This window comes from Apis florea, unplaced genomic scaffold (assembly GCF_048593485.1).
Source record: "Apis florea isolate Af1SG1 unplaced genomic scaffold, ASM4859348v1 contig_3564_pilon, whole genome shotgun sequence".
In the NCBI taxonomy this organism is placed as follows: domain Eukaryota; kingdom Metazoa; phylum Arthropoda; class Insecta; order Hymenoptera; family Apidae; genus Apis; species Apis florea.
The window spans coordinates 241,423-262,884 of NW_028256782.1; the positions used below are offsets into that span (position 1 = coordinate 241,423).

At 46.3% G+C, this 21,462-nt stretch overlaps 1 protein-coding gene across 1 annotated transcript in view; it reads left to right on the plus strand.

The window, feature by feature from the left end:
• The window catches only part of Sulf1 (Extracellular sulfatase Sulf1), a 67,476-nt gene that overhangs the window by 20,803 nt on the left and 25,211 nt on the right, over positions 1-21,462 (plus strand). Inside the window, exons 2-3 of the mRNA XM_086913990.1 lie at positions 15,825-16,146; positions 16,594-16,833. Of these exons, the coding sequence (XP_086770116.1) occupies positions 15,891-16,146; positions 16,594-16,833 (496 nt within the window). The 5' untranslated portion in view covers positions 15,825-15,890. The remainder of the gene's footprint in view (positions 1-15,824; positions 16,147-16,593; positions 16,834-21,462) is intronic.

The following is a 21,462-nucleotide window of genomic DNA, read 5'->3' on the forward strand; positions in this document are numbered from 1 at the left end:
TCCGTCCTGTTTTGACGTATCGCGCGAACGGCGTCGTCCATTTCACATTTCGGGTCCGATCGCTGTTCGCCAGTTTACTCGCTATTGTTTGTGCTCGTTTCTTCGAAAGGGGATCAAGGACCGTGATAATTCGATTCCCTCCACCAATTCAGGGAGGATGGAAACGTTCCCACGAGTAGGCCGACACGCACGTTTACGATGTCTCGTGCCTCGAATCCACGGAATCCACCGTGTCACGAAGCTCCCTTTGCACGAACAAGAAATCCGTTGTGCACGAGGAACTCGGGTGCATTCCACGCTATCGTTCCACTCGCATCCTTGCTCCTCTCGATCAACCGCTTTTCCCACGATCCGTATCTGCTCCGATCTTTATTTATTACATCTCTCTTTGTTTCCTCCAACGGATATAATTGCAAAGAAGGGATAACAAAGGGATGGTTATTGGTACAAATTGGGACCAGAATCCGAACACTGAGAGTAATTGGAAAGGGTCGGGTGAAAATTTTTATTCCGATCGATCGAGGACATTTATTTTTCGAACCGCATTGTCGTCTCGACGAGGCATTGAGAAACACAAAAATTTGCACAAATTTGGACAATCGTGACTCTATCATCCTTCGTCTCTCCGTTCGATTCTTCTTGAAATTAAATTATACTCTTAAAAAGAAAAAAAAAGAAAAAAAAACGTTGCAAGCATCTTTGTCCAAGAATCCCGTCGAGACTCTCTCCTCCCCTCTGTCCGGTTCCAGTTCAGCGTGCGACAAACACGATGCGCACGAACGTATTACCTAATTCAATCCACGCGCCCCGCTCGTCATAGCATTCCATTTGGCGTGGATCGCAACAGTGTTACTCGTAACGCAGCCCGAGAAGCGACGAATTGCTCGTAATGCGTGGCCACGCCGACGTGGCGATAGGGTCATTGCACCGTGAAACGTTTCCAATTCGCGCGTATCAGCGGAGCGCCGTGTCCGGTTGGATAAAAGCGGCACCGCTCGTCGCTTCAAAGGTAAAAGCTTTTCGATTAGGCCGGGGCGCAACCGTTTCAAGTCCACGCGCAAGGAACGCCCTCGCCAATCCTCGCATTTACATCTAGATAACCGTGCTTAGAACGCACGGGAAATCAGCCCCCCCCCCCTCGATTATTACGGGCCTCATTTTCGAATCGGTTAATGAGATCCGATTTAACGCGCGCTTCTTCTCTTAATGTTTCTAAGCGAGTCGAAGCCAGTGGATTCGAATCTCGAATAAATTCTCTGCGTTCGAGAATTTTTTTTCTCAAATTTTTTCGCCTCACGGAAGATTAGAGAAACCGGTACGTATGATACAAATTGCCGCTCGGCTGGCTCACTGGCTTTAAAACTGAACATTACGCACGAGAGATACGGATCGATTATATCTTACGTTTCGTTATTAATGTAACGGCGCGATTTAAATAATTTATTCGACCATCGTGCTCGTACTCGATTCGAATAAAATTCGATATTTCTTATCCGTTGTGTTCTTTCTCTATCTTTCACAACATCTCGTTCTGAATTTATCTATTCCCCCCCTCCCTCCTTTCGGTTCAAACAGTTTCATCATAGATTAGATTCGAAACGAATTTTATGTAATATTGTAAATTGTTTGTCTCACGAGATAGGAATTTTTGCACGTACAACTTTCTCTATTATTCTACTCGACAATTTCTAACAGCTGATCGGCTACAATACGAACCGATCTTCGTTTCCCGGATATTCTTTTCGTTACAAAGGATGATAAATTTACACTCGGAACAATTCTGTTTCCAAGTAACGCGAGAAACCCCCTCCCGATCACCGCTCCTCTCTCTCTCTCTCCCCGATTAACTCGGCCCAAGACGAGTGTACACGCGTATATTCCAACGCACACCTGAGGGGAGTCGTTGAATTATTTCGCGTAATTGATTCCGACGCGTTCAATTTCAACGTGTTGCCGCGCCGGCAATCGAGAACCGGTCTTAATTGACACGAAGCTTCCGCGGTCGGCTAATTGAAAATGCTAACGTCGTTGTTTCCATTCGATCCCGTGGACCTGTTATCGATTCGTCGTCGTAGCCGGATGACAGAGAGCGCGAAACACCGCTTCTCTTCCGCCCGGCCTCCAGCAACGGCCCCGCTCGCGATGATTGATGAGCTCAACTGGTGTTCCATAGTTTATCGCTCTATCCATCCCAAGCCCCGAGACGCGATAGATCGCGCGAATGGGAATGGCTGAATTATTCCCTTCCCTACCTCCCCGTTTAACGGGCTTCTGTGAAGGAGAATTTTAGGCTTCCGGTTAACGTTGGCCATCCTCCAACCTCCACGTTACGGACAAGTTCGTCTGGTGGACCGACGTTCCGAGAGAGATTAGTTTTGGCCGCGTGCTAAAACTGCTAATTCCGTTACGTTTCTGTTCACGTTGTTGCGAGGGAATGGATCGAGATAAGCGAGGCATACTTTTTTTTCATCTCAGAAATTTCTTTCTCGAAGAAGTAAAATTCGTCTCGTCGAGACGAGAGAGGAAATTGAACGAATTGAGATCTCGATTTGAATCGAATCGACGAAGACATAATTTTTGAAAAGGAATTGTATTATTTTATTCTCTGTGTTTGAAATTTTACATTTAACTTTTAAACGAAGTTAGAAGATTTTTCCAATATCTCGAAAGAGGAAGAAAAAAAAGGACACGATCGTTTGCCATCGTTTCATCTCGTGCTGATCTCGAACGAGACTCGTGATCGGCGCGGAATCATTAACGATTCCGTGTTGGCAAACGGCCTCTCGACGCCCATTCATCCGCAATCTTGGTTGCGTTCGCGGTGAATATCATTAAGCGACCACGCACCATTCATTCTCCATCTTCTCATCGCTTCGATTCCATCCCGTGCGCCTGTGCGACGTCTTCACAGACCGGTCGGCCGTTGCCACGCTCTGACAACCGGACGACGATGATTCCGTGGCTTCCGTGAATGCGCCGCTGCAGGTATTCGAGATAACAACAACGAGCCCGCCGAACTCGTACAGTGGACGTTCTATCTTCACGGGTGACCGGTTCGGCATAAGTAGCTTATTCTCCCCGTTTAAGAGACTTAAGAGGCCGAGCGTTGCGCGCCTTTGCGCGAGAAACACGCGTCCACTCCTCCTCCACCGTGGTTGGAAGGGAAAAGGCATTAACCCACGTTAAAGGCGTTAACCGACCACGTTCCACGATCAGACACACGCGTCTGAGGTGTAACACGTTTCCTCTCCGTAGGAAAGTGGTGGGGCTACGTAAATATTGTAGTCGAACGAGCATAGTATATCGGCGCGTATGTACTATATTTTTGTTTTGATTCGGGCGAAATTCGAAGAGCGGAAAGAGCGAACCGGTATTCGGGTCACGGTTACAGCCGCGTAATTCACGGGTTGAGTGGAAGAACGAGATCACGGGACAAAAGCGTGGAGAGCAGTGAGAAAACATTAAAAAAGTTCTAGCTGGTAGTTCTAGCGGCGCGTCGTACAAATTGCCTCTGGTCGGCTTCTTCCTTTTTCTTCCCTTTCTCCCCTTCGTGACGAAGTCTCTCAGTCAACTCGTTTCCTTGAGAAAGCAAAAGCACTGGGACGCCGTTGTGAGCTTTCTGCAAGCTTGACGCTCTCTCGAGTCGCGATCCTTGGGAGATTGGTCGAGGGCGGGATTTGCTTTAGCCGACGACATGGGTGCAAAGTATAGGGAGACGATCGAGTATCGGCAAATATTTGACGCCATCAGGAGATCGTGCGTGTATGTGTTTGAAGAAGAAAGAGAGTACCTTTTCTCTCTCTCTTTCTCTCGCTTGATTTTTCACGTGTAAACCGTGTAATTCCTGGACCAACGAAATTTGGAATAGTTATAACCTCGCCTCCGAGCCGAACAAGATCCCAAGATTTATTTTCGCGCTTAATAAAGCAGCAGAATATCAATGCCAAGAATCTTGTAACGCGAGTAGCCAGAGATTCGTTTCGCGATGAGAGCCAATTTCGGCATTAATTACACGGAGACGCGATTCCATCGACGATTCTCGAGCGAAGTACTCTCTCCAGTCCAGAATAATTACGCGCTATTACACCAGTTCGATTTTGCATCGTCCACCATGAGCTTTATTACCGTTTAACAAGTATGAGCATGGATTAATATTGCGCCGGGAAAGTTGCGCTCAGAAACAGTTTCACCGTGTGCGCCGCGCCATAGAAGGGGTCCCGAAGGGATAATGACAGAGCCACCGCAAAGTAATTTCACGGTGGAAAGATTTAGAGGCATTAGGCCGAGCCTATCGCGGCGACGACGATACACGGAAAATAAGACAACACGCGCGATCGTCGATCGACGAACGCCTCCTCGTCGGTTTTCCGTCTATTCTTTCCTCCTCCCTTCCTACCTAAGAACAGAAACAGTCAGAGGGACAGGTTTTACGGAGGCTTAAACGCTTCGACGTTCGGCTTGAAATCGAACCGCGCCTCCATAGCTTCTTTATTGAAACTTCTCCCGCGATACGACTCTTCACGCGTCTTGCTTATTCCGATCTTATCGCTTTCACCGTCTTGAACATTTCCGAGAGGTGACACACAGAGTCGAGACACAGTCTGGGAACGTGGACACCTGTTTTCCACCTTTCGCCGGCTCTTCTCTTTCCTTTCCTTCCATTGCTTAATCTGCCCTATGGAAATTTCTAGATGGAAATTAATAGGCGGATTTGGTGGACGAAAATTGAGAAATCTGAAATCTTTGTCTCTGCCTGCTCGAGCCCCATCGAGACGATTCTTAATATTCGAGTGTTCGAGGATTGGTTGAAAGGAAAGAAGGGACCGGCTATTAATATTGATGAGATTTGGTTTTTGTTAAGACGGCCAATTATTCATTCAGGAATGGTAAAATGGTTAATCGATGTGGCCGAAAATGTGAAGAAAGCAACCGATAAGCGGAGATCCGAAGCTAGATTCTCTAGATCAAAGGGACCCTTCCTCTCTCCTTTTGATTATGCATGAGGTATTTTTGAATTTATTTTGCGCAATTTATGATATATTTGGCAAGTGTCGTCGAGGATTTTAATCCGGGGATTAAAAATCTCCGGAGGAATGATCGAAACGGAGGAGGATTCGAGTAGAAAAAAATTCAACAAACGAAGAACTCGACGGATGTACAAACATCGCACGAGATATTTTTACAATTACTTACTTTCGAGGGGAAAAAAAAAAATTCACGAACAGTTTTCTTACCTTTCGTTGAATAAGAACAGAAAAGAAAGCAAAATAACTTTTTTTGACTTCTCTGAATTTTCCAAACTACTGAAATAACTGGAATAATTGGAAAAGAACGAAACAAAATTATAATCTTATCGATGCATCCCGTCTTAATTATAATAATCTGTCATAATTACGCGAGATGACACGAGATCGAGAAACGATCTCATTTATTACTCGCCTCTAAATATCGACGAAAGGAATCCTCGACTTATTATGACAGATTAAGTTACGTTTCATCGACGATAAGAGAACGAGCGTGTCGGAACACGGATCGCAATTAGTCACTGGACGGTCGTTTAAAAGAAAAAAAATGTCGCACAACTACGCAAAAACGTGGACTTATTCGCCGTATCTCGAGCATGTAATTTCAAGTTAATGAATTTAATTGGCTTGGGCCAGATACACTGGGAATGGAAACCGGCTAAATATTATGATTGACCGTGCAACCTGTTATTACGCGAATTTTTCTTTATATTTTTCCTCCGATTTGTGAAAAGTCTCCGTGTTGCGTGCCCGTTCGAAACTCCCTCGCTTATCGTTAAATCATTTGAAATGATTACTCGGTCGGAAATGTTTGCCGCTTATCAATCCCGCGGATTTCGATATGAATTATTTAACACCGGATACTCGAACGATGGCGACAACAACTTGCCGATTCATGAAAGGCAATTTACGCGTGGAGATATCGAAACGAGAATTCGCCAACCGTTCTCGCCAAGGAGGAATTTCCAAGTGTCTTAATTTTCTCTAAATAATTACCGATATCATAACGTCGATTTTTCCGGAGGAAGAAGAAAAAAGACAAAAATCGACCGGTCTTGGAAATATTTCTTTACTCGAAGTCTCGAATCTTAGAAGACTTATATCTACCTATTTCTCTCTCTCGTATCACGAGCGAGAAACGTTAAACGTTTCTCTTCCCGAGATGGGAAGATCCCATATTCCCTGTTTTATGTGTCCCCGTGGCGTGAGAAATTGCGACCGCAGACCACTGCATTAACTAAAGTGCACCTTCTGAAGATGAAGTCCATGACCGAGGAAATATCGATGCATCGAATTAAGAACCCGAGATAAGTCGCATTTTCCTTTCCTCCGTCGATACCCTTTTCTCTCTCTCTCTCTCTTTTTTTAACCCTTTTCTTTCGACGCCAAGCTGGCACGATCTCGAGAGAGCGAGAGAGAATCGAGCTATTAATCCACCTTGCGGCTCGGTTCAAGGATGAGGCGGTTGCAACAGAGAGAGGAGGGCTGAGCCGGGCGCCGATTGTGCAATCTGCCCGATTGCATCCGTTGGTGCGGTCGAGCTTTTTTTTCTTTTCGGCCGTCGAGTTGAAAGAAACACGACGGGTAAGTTGCGTAAGTTGTAAACCGTTTGGCAGTGCGTTTGCTCGTTCTCTCGAGGAGAGAAACGGGACACAAGCGACGAAAATAAAATAACTACCTCGGATGAGGTTCTAAGGTACGTTTCCTCGATGCGTGTGACTGGCGCCTGACTGCATCGTTAATAATAGCATAGTCTGACCAAGGAGACGGCATTAGCAATTAAAGTCAAACTCGCCGTGTTCGCAGACGATCATTTCAATTATTCCCAGCCGAGGTGTATTCCGTTCGTATGCGAATCTCGGCTCTTGCTCGGCTTCAGAAAGAAGGAAATGAAATTTCCAATTAATGATCGAATTATTAAATTATTCCGCGTCGTTTCTTCGCCAGCCAACGTGCACCAACCAACGAGGGTGCAACCCTCCCTTTTTTTTCTTCTCTTCTCTTTCTTTCTTTCTTTCTTTCTTTTTTTTTTCTCTTCGCTCGAGTGTAACGTTCACTCGGTGCTCGGTGAACGCGAGAAAAGGCTACACGGCGTACAAGACTTCACGGCACGCACGCACGCACGTATAGAAATTAAACGTTCGGGCGGATTGATCGGCGGGAAAAAAATGTTGATGAAAAAATGACTGTTTCACGGCTTGTTAATTAACGAAGAACGAAGGTAAGGGGAAGATCGTGGGGGGAGGAGGAGCGAGCGAGACACAGTGGCGAGAAATATTTATCTCGGTGACAGGCGTTGCGTTATCGCGCCAATATTCCATATTGGATAATGTATCGGGGAGAAGGGGAGGGAGAAAAGTAAAAAACACGTCGATGTCGGGGCAACAAAAATTTCAGAAATTTATCGCGTTGTTATGCCACGTAGAATTTATATCATTCGAATCACGCGGTGCTCGGAGCTGAAACAATTGATAACGATGGAAAATTCGTCGTGGTGACGAATCTTATTCTTTCTAAACCGATTGTCTTGTTTTCTTCTCCTTTTACCTCGTTAATAATTTCGATTAATTTAATAATTCCCAAGTTAAGAAGCTGTCGCTTCGACTCGAATTTAATATTCAAAAAATTTCCCTCCAGTTCCTTCCGTTTCGAAGTCGGAGAAGAAGAAAAAGTTCATCGTCGCGCAGGAATTTTCCTCGAGAGCGAAACACCGATATTCGCGCATTAGAAGTTAAAACGCAGCGGCAACTCGAATGCGTGGGTTGATAAAACAGCCGCCAAGCAGTCTAGCATTCTCCCGCCTCGCTCCTCGTCTCTCCAAGGAATCTCGCCCCCTTCTTCCACCCTCTCGTGGCTCGTCTGCCTTGGCCCTGGTCGTCTGTCAACTTTGTCATTCACCGTTTCAACCCCGGTGAGCTTCACCCCTTGCGCCACTACGTGCACGCACGCGAGTAAACAGCCCCGCCGACACTTCCACCCTTTTCTCTCCTCGTTAATTACATGTCGCTAATTGTGCGTTATCCACTGCATCGAACCGCGACCTTTTCAGTTTCCCTCCCCTCCCCCTCGCTTCTCCCTTCGAATACGATCTCCGATACGTCCCCCTCCTCGAGCGACGATGTACGACGATATTTCTTTGGAAATTTAACAGAAATTCGAGGATTGAAAAGAAAGAAAAAAGGGGGAGGGGGAGAGGAAAAATTTCTTAAGTTCCTCCTTTTTTTCCCGCGTAAATAAGGTAGAGGAAGGGAGAGGCGGTTGAATGGAGAACGAGCACTCCAGGAAATTACAGTCGGCGATAAAGTTGACGGATACTCCCTCCGTTTTCGCTCGTTTCTTTCCATCACTGAAAAAAAAAAAAAAAAAAAAAAAAAAAAGGAAAAAAGGAAGAAATTTCTGATTTATCTTGCCACGACGTTTAGCCGGTAGAAAGCCGCCGCCGGTTCGTTTTTTTTTTTCTTCTATCTCGGCTCCCTTCGCGAGAACTCCGGAGCAGCTTTCATTCAAACTCGGCTTCGTCCTTCGTGGCCTCTCGCGATACCATCTCGATCTCTCGTCGCGCTCGAGGGACCGCGTGTGTGCCCCCTCCGGAGAGATCTTCCCCTCGAAATCTCTGCCCTCTTCGTCCCGAGAACAATAACTGGCCTGGTGCCGGAGGTGGCGAGAAACCTTCCTTCTTTCTCATTTTCACGCTCCCCCTCAAACACCCCCTATCGGTTCACCCTCCATTTATTTTTTCGACATCGACATTGTGTGTACGCATCGCTTCTTTCGACGCGTACATATATATAGCAAGTCGTTTTAATGTGTATATATATATATAAAACACGTTTGGGAAGTCCGTTCTAAAAGTTGACGCGATGGAATTCCATTCGAACGCTATCACTCCATTTCGAATAAATATATAAGATGATAAATCGTGTCGCTGATTCGAAAGTCACGTATAAATTATTTTGAGTTCATATATATATTATTTTATTTTACGCGTATAATAAATAAATCTCGACATTTTTGTACATATATTTTGCTAATTGATATTATAAAAATAATAATCACCCTTTTAATCGTATGTAGAGCTTGGCATTAATGTTGCTCGATATACGATCGAAATCGAGTATGCAAATAAATTCGATACACGTAAACGAATGCAAATGTACGTACAAACGAATCACGTTGTATTTTTTCTTTTTTTTGACAGCGTGAAAAATATCTCAGCAAAAAAAAAAAAAAAAAAAAAACAGAAAAGAAAGACAAAAATCCTCGTTCCCCTCTGGTATCTTATAATTTTCCTTTCGAGGAGCAGCTCAAGATCGTCGAATCAGACGATCTAAACCGTTACTAACTATTAATACTTGGAACCGATATAAAATTACGATCATGGAGTCACGATCAAAACCATTCCTCCCTCTTTCTCCCTCTCTCTCTCCTTCCCTCGCCTCCTCGGTTCCAGCACCATCATTACATTAATAAATGCAAACGATCGAAGATCTGAGGATGCGCCACGAATGATGAATAATCGTTGGCTAAGCCAGCTCGCGAAACGAAACGCGCAATAAACAATTACGGAATTTTTCGAAAAATAAACTTCGAGCGAGGAATCTCTCTCTCTCTCTCTATTTCGCATGAGACAGTTTAATTAATTAGTCGAGGAATCCGCGCGATTTCCAAGCAGGAAACGGCCATCACAACCGCGTGCAGTGCGTGCCACGCGCGTAGATGTGGGACAGGAAGTTTCCGCTCTGTTCGAATTCGTCGAACGATCGTTGCTGGTGGTATCTAGAATTCCCGCGGATGTGAGCCTTCGCGTGATGGCCGTCACTTTGAATTTATAGTTGCGCGATACGATAAGCAAGGATATAAACGAGAAAAAGATGATTCTAACGTTAAAAGTGTTATTAAGCGATAATTGTAAGATATAGTTGACAGAGTAACGTAATTTTCTCGTTCTTTCGTGACCGCTTCTCTTTCTCTCTCTATCTCGTATAAAGTTTCCTTGGATTATTAAACTGCATCGATGGTAATTCGTAGGTACGAGTGGACGTGTACAAATGATAGTAATTTCATTCGAGACAAAGTATGGAACAGATGTTGCCGAGCACGACGATCCGATAGAAGAAATAGCCTGTTTTAATTTTCGAACTTGTTACCTCCTTTTTACGACGAAATAATCCGTCTTTTCCTCCCTCCGTAACGAAACACGCACGAAAATTAGTTAGTTGGCAGTGTAAGAACATGTGGCGACCAGAAGAACATATCCACGGAAGTGTAAAAACTGCGAAGTGTTTGTGACACACATTTTGAATTCCCTCTTCACGAAAAAGCAGGGGAGCATGCATCGTATCCATAGCATAGGTGGTTAACTCGCGAGTTAAAAAGACAGCTTATTACTGAATCGAAAAACGAGGACGGCGTTAACAACGTCGCCTTAATCGCTTCCATCGAAGATAAAAATGTTTTACGATCTCCAAGGAATCGTTCTATCAATTATTCTATCTCGGACGTATACGTCCCCTCTGTAAAACACCTTTTACCTCCCTCTCCCGCGATTTCACGTTTTCCTTCACAACTTCCACTGCGTTTCCAGTTTCCCGTTCAAAATGCCTGGAACACGAGCCAGCTACGCGTGACTCTGATACACCCGCAGAAACAGATGGATAGATATTCAACGTAGAAAACCAGTATTTCTACATTACGAGTGGGAAAAGATCGGACAGAGAAATATTCATATCGAGAGAAGCGAGTAGAAGCGTGCTCGATTCGAACAAGATGTTGGATAATAGTTAATTTCTTCGCTTCTTTCACGAAGATTACGAGCTCTGCCATAATCGAGCGGATACCGTTAAAAAACGATAACCGGCCGCAACGTAATTTCTACATCGATCGAATCCACGGACTCGACCGGTGGGTCATCCGGTGGTGATCTCTCGCGGCGCGCGTCCGAACGATCGCCTTTCGTCTCTCCAAGTTTTCGCGGCCGAGAAAACACGCAGATGTGCAACCAGCCGGGTTTCCAACCGTTCGATCCCAGGGTCGATGGACATCGACACTGCGTTGCGTAAAGTCGAAACGCGCGACTGCACGCCGCTGACACATTATCTGATTGCGCTGAATTCAGTCCGCGTTCGTTCCTACTACTACTACTGTTCTATCCAGGAAGTGACGTCAGAGATCGCATATCGAGCTCGATCAGGATTTACGCGTTGCTCCATCCTCTCTATAGACTCTGGCCTGCCTTTGCCTCGTTCGAGAAAAAATAAATCCTTGTTAAACAAATTTTTAGAACGATTTCAACGGGAGGGAAAGAATTTGAGACGATAATTCGCGTTGAGAATTCAGACGAAGGGTTTGAATCGATCGAGCAACATCCCGGAACCAATATCTTTTCTCTCTCTCTCTCCCTATTTCGCGTTAGATATCGTTCGAGCCGCTGTTATTACGATTCCCCGCTGTTAACACGTAGACGGACAAGCTGTTTCTCCGGTTTCGTCGGAGAATCCCAATCGACATCGGGTCTGATGATAGGCTGGAAGAAGCGGCGTCCCTCGTAACGTCGAGACGCGGATTAGACCATCTGCGGTTTGCAATTGGCCGCGGCTCGTCAGGCAAATAACAAGTCCGTGAACAGTCGCGATTATCGCGCACGTATCAAACACGTGCACGTACGCAACACTTGGACATTGTATCTACAAACGTTGATCGGCTACGTCTCGATCATCGAAATCGACTCTTTACACGACGTTTCTTCGTCTCGACCGTTGCTTCCTCCATTATTCTAAACGCAAAGGAAAAAAAGAAATTCTCCTTCCTTTCTTTTCGAACTTTCCTCCCTCCAAAACCTTATTTTTCTCGTTATTTTAATCGTTCTCGCAAAAAAAAAAAGGACAAGACAATACAATTTCCATGTTTCGTTTCGTTCATTCAACGGGCACGAGGTCGCTTCTCTTTCAATTCTTCCCTTCCCCCCTGCATGGCAGGCCGCCACGTACGCGGCAGATACGTGATTTTCGCTCGCATCCCGGCCAAGCTGGTGTGTGCGTCTGCATGTGTTGTGCGCGGAGATACACCTCTGGCCGGGGTGATCGTTATCGTGATCAACGGCACGATCGTTTAGTTGGCCGTAAATCCCGCTTCCCACGCGGGAACCACCGCGAATGAATATTCAGCCGGGCCCTTTCGGGCGCTGCCGCGACCTACAGACAGACTCGACCTACACTCGAGGAACGTGCCGCGTCGCAGGTTTAACACGAATACGTAACATCCGTTTTACCTGCGACCTACCTTCACCCCTCACGCGTGCATGTGTCGATAGCCTCCGCCCACCCACGCCACCTTTCCTTTCCGTGAATTACACACCGCGCGAGCAAGGGAAACGATCCCGCTGAAAGGAAGATCGCGCAAATATCGCGTGATTGCGTAATCGACACGGGTACGAATGATCGTGCGAGAAGACTTTTGTTTCCTTATTTAATCGGATTCTTTCTTTTCTTTTTTTTTTTTTTTTTTATTTTGGACGCTCTGTTAATTTCATTGTCGAAATTTCGGCTAATGAATTCTTGTATCACGGTATAAAAGAATATTCGAACGTTTAAAAGACTTAAGGGATAGAAAGGGTTTAAACTTGTAATTTGTCAAAATTATTTTAATCGTTTCGTTCGCTCGATTCTTGGAACAATTTCCAAGGGAAATATAGGTTATTGGATCGCGGGTATCCATTCGGAACGCTGATTAATACCAAAGTAAAACACGACCGACGAATAATTACCACCGATGAAAAATAGATTTATAACCTGTTGATCGTTGAACGCGAGCCGAAGAAACCGTTTCTTTATAACCTTTGCTATTAATAAATCGCGGTCAAAGAAGAACGAATTTTCTTACCGAATTTTTATACCGGCGAAGAAATAAGAAAAAAATTATAAAATAACCGATTCGATTGAATCTTACACCAGCTCGTTAAAGTGTCACTAAAGTTAAAGGAAAAGCATCGATGCGCCATCGATGTGCGCTATAAATCGTGTACGTGTGCGCGTACACGGGACGTAAATAGAATACAAACGAGACGAGACGACATCCAGTATTCGTCGGAATCACTTGAACGCGGCTTGGGAACGTGCGATCGTTATTTACGATCGAGGTAGGGTTTGGGTGACGAAACGTCGTGAAAAGGGATCGGGTGACGCTAATCGATTGCGATCGATACCGCGGTTTCCCGATAGTTGGCCGGGGAACGAACGCATAGAAGGGTCTGGCTTACCTGGCCAGAAAAGCTTCCTGGTTTTGCGACTGCACGACGCCTTCGGTCTACGTGCACGCCGATATGCAGTTACTCAATTGCTGCGGTTGCGAAACAAATGGAGGGATTATTGTTTTACTATTCTTAGCCTCGGAGCTCTGGTTACGCGAGAATATATGGGAGTTCAGTGCACTCCTCCCGGAGTGTTTTGCCGGTGGAGAACACGACGCCGTTTCGTCGATGGAGTCGAGGCGTCTCTCCAAGCAGAGGGAACAGAAGCAAATTGGCCCACTGGTCCCGGACAATGGATCGCGGCGCCAGGTCGTCCCCTCTTCCCGTTCCATCAACTTTCGCAAATTAATCGACTAATCCACCGCCACGTGCCAATTACCACGTGATAAATCGCGTAATAAGTGAGAAGATCGTTTTGACGGGAGAAATCATTCCTTGGAAAACATCCTTTCCCTCGATCCAGAAGGATTACCAATTAGCCGTAATTAACGCGGGATTTGAGACGATCCTTTCCCGCACAGAACTCTTGCCCGCTAATTAGCTATCCATAACCGCTTTCACGTGTCGCACCGGTTACCTCCGAGGAATTCCTCTTTATTTATTTACTTTTTCTTTTTTTTTTTTTTAACGCAACAGAAACGCGAATGGAAAGCGTGAAATTTATTTCTAGGAAGCTTGCGGGGCCTTCTCTCTATTTTATCGTTACCTTAGCGCATAGAGCTGTTGCTCGCCGTGAGATACTGCTCGGCCGGATACCTGCATAAAGATGAAATCTTACTTTCTCTGATCTATGCGCGCTTCGCCGTCCAACGCTCGCTCGTTCCCCGGCCTGAATTATAGATATTAGCTTGAAATATCGCGTTAATATCTTTGGCGGATCAAAGGTTGAAATATCTGGAAATTCGCGACAATTACGAAAGTTTTACAACGAGGCATCAACGAGGGAGGAGAGGAGGATGGTCGTTTCTGTTATTCCAGCCGCATGGTTGGCGTCGCCACGTATCGAGAAATTTAATAAAAGGCCGTATTTTCCCGGAAATAGGTCGAGAGAGGGTATGATCGCGACTCGAATACCACGCGAAAAACCTCTCTCTCCTCGAGGTTTTCTACGAGGGGATCCGTGGGAACCCGTTCGAACAGGATCGTAAATTTCCTCGGCCGTTCAGTTATCCGCATCCATATTCCACTTCCTGCGCCCTAAAACGTCGCCATCCTCCCCCTTCTTTCTCGATCGGAATCGCGGTCACCTTTAAAGCGGAATATACCTTGTATACACCGTACACGAGTCGAAGGCATTATATTCGAGGAGAAAACTCGGCTCGTGACTCGATATATCGAAACTCTTGGACATAGACTCGGATATATATATAAAATATCGAGGGAAGAACTGTCCATTACGAAATTATTATCGACCACAGGTGTTCGATGTTTCCACGAGATAATTCAACATCCACGCTCGCGTTCGCCTAGATAACATCTATCATGGTGGATTAGATACTCAGATACTTGCCAACAAGAGGCCAACGAGAGGCCTCTGTCCAGAGAAGAGAAGAGAAGAGGCTGAGCCGATTTTCGAGTATTCGCATCCAGGATTCAAGCGGGATAATTCCGGTGCTAACGACTATTTACGAGACGGTCGATCGTTCGCGAGATGTCTGGTACGCACAGAATGCGGCGACGAATGCGAGGGGTTGCCCATAAAACCCCAACTATCCGATTATGGTCGCGCCTGCTCGGTTAGGTCTTCTTTTTTTTCTACGTCTTTCATCTTTCGTTCCCGTGGCAAGAGAACTCGCCCCGTTCTCTGCCCGCTTGCTCCGCTCTTTAGTTACGGGGATCACGTCCACTCCGTTCCCAGTATTCGATAGAGAGTTACGCGCGGCACAGGAAACGGTGTTCTCCGACCGAGAGATGGATCGTTGCAATTTCGTTTCGCACGGTATATCGATTGTGAATTATATCGATCCAAAGCAATCCAAATTTCGGCGATGGAAGAAAGAATTCCAATCCCCAGGAGGGGATCGCGCGATCTTCCTGTGTGGCGCTGTTATCGGCGGACTTAATTCTCGAGTTTTTCGCCGCACCTTGTTCCTCCTCGAGAGCCATTTCGATCGCCAGATTACCAAAGAGAGAGGAACTTGTTCGTTCGAGGAGGGTTTAAAATTCGATAAGGAATCGATGGATCCGCTCGAGGCTATGGGAGAGAACCGTTTCCCCGGCTTTTACGCGTCCTTTAATAATACTTGTGCGCGGTATATATATATATACGGAATGGGTGGCGCGGTTCCGAGCGGACAATTAATTTTGAACGAAGAAGCGTAGCACTCGAATAGATAGGTGAGGTCTCGTAGCAGAGAAGTTGTAAACTTCTAGTCGGGTAAGAGATCCTGTTATATAGTCCACGTTACTTAATGGAAAGTATTAATTGACAAGGGAAGAATGAAAGGGTTGGTCCACGGCTTAGAGTTGGGCACAAAAGACTTATCGACTTTCCATCCAATCAACGTCACAGGCAAAACTGTTCATTAACGTAAGACACGCCCCGCTTGTTACAGCAACAGACCGCCATGATATGACACTGGATTGAGAGGAAGAGCGCGTGCAACCGACGACCAACCACCATGAGGAAGTTACTGCAGTTTTTGGCGGTGATATTGTTGGGTGTCAATGCCAGGCGGACGGACGCGGACGCCCCTGTCGACGACGTTTACGGTGGTCAGCGTCGTGGTGGCTCCCTTCACAAGTCTAATTACAACAACAACGGGAACAACAATTACAATTCTCAGTTGAACTCACCCTACCTCCCGTATCAACAACCCAGGGAAAGAAAGCCGAATATTGTGCTGATTCTCACGGACGATCAGGATGTCGAACTCGGTTCGTCACATTCTTATTACTCTCTCTCTCTCTCTCTCTCTATATTGCACACTCTCCTCCTTTTCTCAAAACAGATCTTCCAGATTACGAACAATTTTTCTCAATTCGAACATTAGGCTGAATCGAACAGATATATATATTAATTTGGGATTTAATTGTTACTTTTTATTTCGAGCAGCAACCTAATAAATTCCGTATTCAATTAATTACAAAGATTCTAAATCATGGCGATCGATCGAGAGATACGATTACTAATTAAAAGAATCGATAAAACATGCACCGAAATTGAGAGAGAGAGAGAGAGAGAGAGAGAAATCGTCTCCACCTCGAGAAAAGATATCATCCTCCCTCTGTCCATCTCTCGATCCTTCCGCCTCGAACGGAGCGCGTTCTTTTTCGAAGCTTCTCCTCCTCTGATCGTGTGTTGCGGTTGGTCCAATCCCTCAGGTTCGCTGAACTTCATGCCACGGACCCTAAGGCGAATAAGGGACGAGGGGGCCGAGCTAAGACACGCATACGTGACCACTCCTATGTGTTGCCCAAGCAGGAGCTCGTTGCTGACCGGCCGTTACGTTCACAATCACGAGGTCTTTACGAACAACGACAACTGCAGCAGCCCCCAGTGGCAACGAGATCACGAGCCGCACTCGTTCGCCGCTTACCTGAGCAACGCGGGATATCGTACCGGTGAGTGCTCACGATGAACCCGTTTTTTTTCACCCCTCTCGATGACAGAAACCCCTCACTCCGACAACCCAGACATCTGGAGAGGAAAAAAAAAAAAGAAAAGAAAAGAGTCACGCGACCAAAGTTCGACCGCGTATACTCGTTCCTTTGGAAACGAAGAATCTCTCTTGCTCGATATCGACGATCTCTTCCACGTGCGCTTATTCGTGGATAATTCGACTCGATTCGTGGGTAGAAGCTCTATTTTATCGACTTAAATAATCGAACGTTTCCATTATTCGATTGCGTCTTTGCGCAATCTTTGTTTTTCTTATTCGTGTCGTGTCAGCGAAGAGATAGAATTCAATCGGAAATTAATGTTGGATACACGAGTAGAAGAAATATTTAAACTCGATTTAACATTTGGAGAGATCCAAATTGCTGGTTAAAAATATAGCGCTGCAAAACTTTCTTTATCTCTCTTTCCTCGAGGTCTCGTTTCCGTCCACGAACTTTATCGAGATATATCTTGAATCGCTAGCGTAACACGCAATATGGTTGGTCGCGAGTTGGTTGACCCGTCAGATACCTCGAGGAACCATAGAGAATCTTGCTACTTTCAATTGAAACGCAACTTATACGCTAACTCGTCTCGCTCGTAATTGGAGTCAAGTACGTTCGACGCGATAAATCCTCGTTGCATAAGCAATTACCGCGAGCAATTACCGCAACACGACGACTGTAACCGCGATTTTTTCAATTGGCGCCAATATAATAAGGTCGGGAGCCTTCTTTTGTAAACGCGTGAAAACGTTGCGTTACGACGAATAAAATGGCGATTGTAAAAAAAATTCCGAAAGAGACATTCGCACATTCTGTCTCGTCGCGTTTCGTTCACCTTCCCTTTCCTCCGCAACAGGAATATAATTACATCGGCGACCGATCGACCCATCCGCTCAGGGTTCCTCAAGTCTCCTCGGGGATAAGCGAATATGGCAATGGATTCCCGACGGTACGATTTCGATCCTCGAGAGTCGTTGTCGGCCCGCAATTGTCCGGCTCTTCCCCTTCCACCATATCCAGAGGCGAATCTTGGCCCGCTGCTGAGAGAGAGGGAGGGGACGAAATGTGGTCAGAGAGGGAAGCTCGACGGCACAGCCAAAAACGGTTGCAACACGTTGGGTCGAGCAATCGTTGGTCTCGATCGATCATCAGGGAGAACAATAATTTCGGGAACCGGGTTTGAATGCGGATGAATCGCGAACGGTGCATCGATTGTTCGCATTGTTCGCTGGTTACAGGGCATGTGCGTGGCCCTCGTCGTGCATCCCCCGATCGAGGAGACTGGATACAATTTGCCAACAAGTATCGAGGAGAGGGATATTGGGCGGGCTAGCAGAGCCTTCTCTCGTCTGGGATTCTTTTTTCTTTTTTCTTTGAAAGGACGGCCGATGATGATCGGGAACGAGCGATTAGAGGATGAATCCGAACGCATCCTCGACGTTAACCGAGCCAATCTCGTGGCAGAAATGGATCAAGGATGGAAGGAATACTATCGACACCTACGGTCTTTTTTTTTTCGATGAATTTCACCGAAGGCGGTCGGGGAATTATCCGGCTCGAATCGGCTGGTAAGGTTTCGGGGGAGCGTGGAGGCTTCTCATCAGCTGCAGCTGTTTACAGACACCTTTTTGCGGGGCTGAAAGCGATCCCGCCGCGCTTTTCGAGTGTCTCGAGATGAATCGATTTCGCGGGCCGGGGAATGCGAACCTCTGATCGTTTCTACGGCGTTTGTTGGCGCGATATCCCCTACGAATGGAATGCTGTTCGATTCGTCGATAGAATTTGGAGAATCCTGATCGAGCGGAGTAGCGAGATCCCGCCTCGGGATAATAATTCTCGCTCGCGTGAAAACGCGAGTGTTGGAGATAATTCACCCTCGAGACGAGATAAAACTCGAGTTTTTTTTTTTTTTTTTTTGAGGAAAGTGTTTCGTGAAAGAACGAGGAAGAACGCTCGTAATTTCCAAATTACGGTAAAAAGGACTTGTTTTCGAGCCTAACCGATCAAAAGTTTTATCTTTCTAGCCTACTTTGCCCCGACACTTATCTCGGACGACTTACCTTCCAATTACGGTCGGGATCACTTTACGCCAGTTTGCCTTTCGCGGATTCATTATAAGAAATTACAACCGACGGTTACTCGTTTTATAGACTTAATGCACGATTTAATAAGCAATTTAAGTAGCGAGCAGGGAAGGCTCGCGATAAGGAACAGCGGGCTGGTGGAAGCAATCACCGCGTCGCGGTATACCTGTTCCACGCGTTTATTCGTTTCGTTCGTGTTTCATTCGTGAAACACACCGCCGCCACGGTTCCTCCCCGCCATGCCTATTTCCAGAGACATGCAAATTACCTGAAACAGACGTTGCTCGGAGTCGAAAGTACGCGCGTATACCTCTCTCGTACCGCACACCTTTCTAAAAATATCTTCCTTCGAAAGAGTTAAAAAGTTGAGTCGCATCCCGATAACTCGAACGAAGGTGAAACATCGAATTCCATTTCGTACGAGGAAGAAAGAGTATGGGGAAGAGCGGTTAATGGAAAACAGGTAACCAACGACCAAGAATTCTTTCAAAGATCCGCAACGAAACACAACACAGGATCTTGTAAATTGGACCAGACGCGTGCATAGATTTCGCAAGATATTATTCCAAACTCGCATTCGAATTCTCTCCACGAATCTCGTCTTCGTGGTCGTCGATCACCGAGGAGAAACGCAAAACGTAAGAAAAGGGATCGCGAGAGGAGAAACAAGGCGAGGAGGAGAGGCAAAAATCTTCTCACGATCGTGACAGTTCGACCCTTCGACGGTTGGTAGACAAGCTTCTGTTGGAGGAATCCTTCGAGTTTCTACCTCGCGCTTCTTCTTCTTCTTCTTCTTCCCTTTCGATGAAAACAGCGACCGACACGGTCACTCTCCTCTCCGCCCGTGTATTTTCCTCCTGTTCCTTGCGCCTACCTTCCTCCCTCTCTCTCTCTCTCTCTCTCCACGTACGACCATATTCGAGAAGGTAGGACGTTGCACCCTGAAAGCGGCCAGGTTTCTCGCTCTTTTAAGCCCCGTCCACATCCGCCGCGACGGGATTGGCGACCTTCCAAAAATTTCGCCACGCGTCACTCCACGACCTCCGCCGCTTCCGTAATCCGTCGTGGTCCGTTAAAACGAGACCAACTCTATTAATTATCTTCACTTTTCTATCTTATTTCCTCGACAAGCTTCCCGTATCGGATAACGGAGACACTGTTCTCCCGCGGATAGAAACATTGCCGACTCTGTGTTACATTCCCGTATCAGATCGAGAAAAAGCAGGGAATTAATCAATTTACTCGTCGAGTAAGCACCGCGAGATATCCACCATAGACAGCCATCCATTTTCAGTGAAACGAGCTCAAATTACACAGGCATTAAACCCTCGATCCGGTTTCTTCCCCCCCCCCCCGTTTTTCCCCTCTTCGAAAATTAAGAACCTGTTATTTTCACGGTTACCGAAACAGAATCTTCTTGCTTTCCTCCGTGCGCGGCGACGAGAAAAGAGAAACGAAGGAGGAGGTTCTCTTTCTCTCTGTTCCAGGGTGGGTTCGCCAATAGGCCCCTAGGAATAATTACGAGCCGTGAACCGCGACGAGCGTGGCGATCGCCGCCGCCGAACACGCCACCAGAGAGAAAGAGAACTGGTTTCGTTATCGCCGTCTGTTGCGCGCGTTCCCAGTGTGTCCCTGACCAGAATACCGAGGCGGGCCGGGCGACAAATTTTCTTCGCTATCTTCGCAAGAGGATCTTGTCACGCGCGCATACGTTAGGCCGACCTCACCTTTAGGCCGCGTTCGAGACGGGCGTGAAACTAGGCCTGAATTTGCCCATGCTAATTAGGTCCGAGAACTAGGCCCCCTCCATCGTCTCTCGCGCTTGTACACAGCGCGGCGTGCACCTTGGCCGCCGATAATAGCACAAACGAGTGTCTATTCGAGAAGAGAGATTGATTTTTATCAAGATTTTTCGTGATGTATCTCTCAGAATTGTGAGCTTGTGGAAACATTAATAAACGCGAGAAAAATAATATTTTATATCAAGGATATAAGAATTCGTTTTAATAAGAAGCTCGAGAGTTTTGCTCTCAAATATATTCGCGCGAGGCATAAAGGTTAAGGTTGGAGAGGTTGGTACCGGTCGCGTTTCTCCCAGTTCGTTTCGTCGTGTTATTCGATTCTTCGAGTCTCGTAGCCTCCCTCGAAGGTCGAATTTCAACGGGAGAGAGGGAGATTCGCGAGACCCACGCGACACGACCTTCGTCCCCTTCCGACACAATCGATTCCGCGTCTTTATTAAAGGTGTTCCGTACGAGCGGTGCATTATGCCGCGATAGGAAGTACAAATGCGGGAGGCGTAGCCAAGGCAACGGTATTGCCTCGATTGTTCAACTTGGGCGCTCGGTGTCGGCTCGAATATAAAAACAATGTGCCGTGAACCGCTTTCGTATTGATCTCGCTGATTGAACGATAACCTAGGTGTGCAGCTCGATTCTTCCAGCATGGCCTTTCGTATACTTATGGATTCGAAGATTCTTTTTCAACGAATCGTTGTTACGAT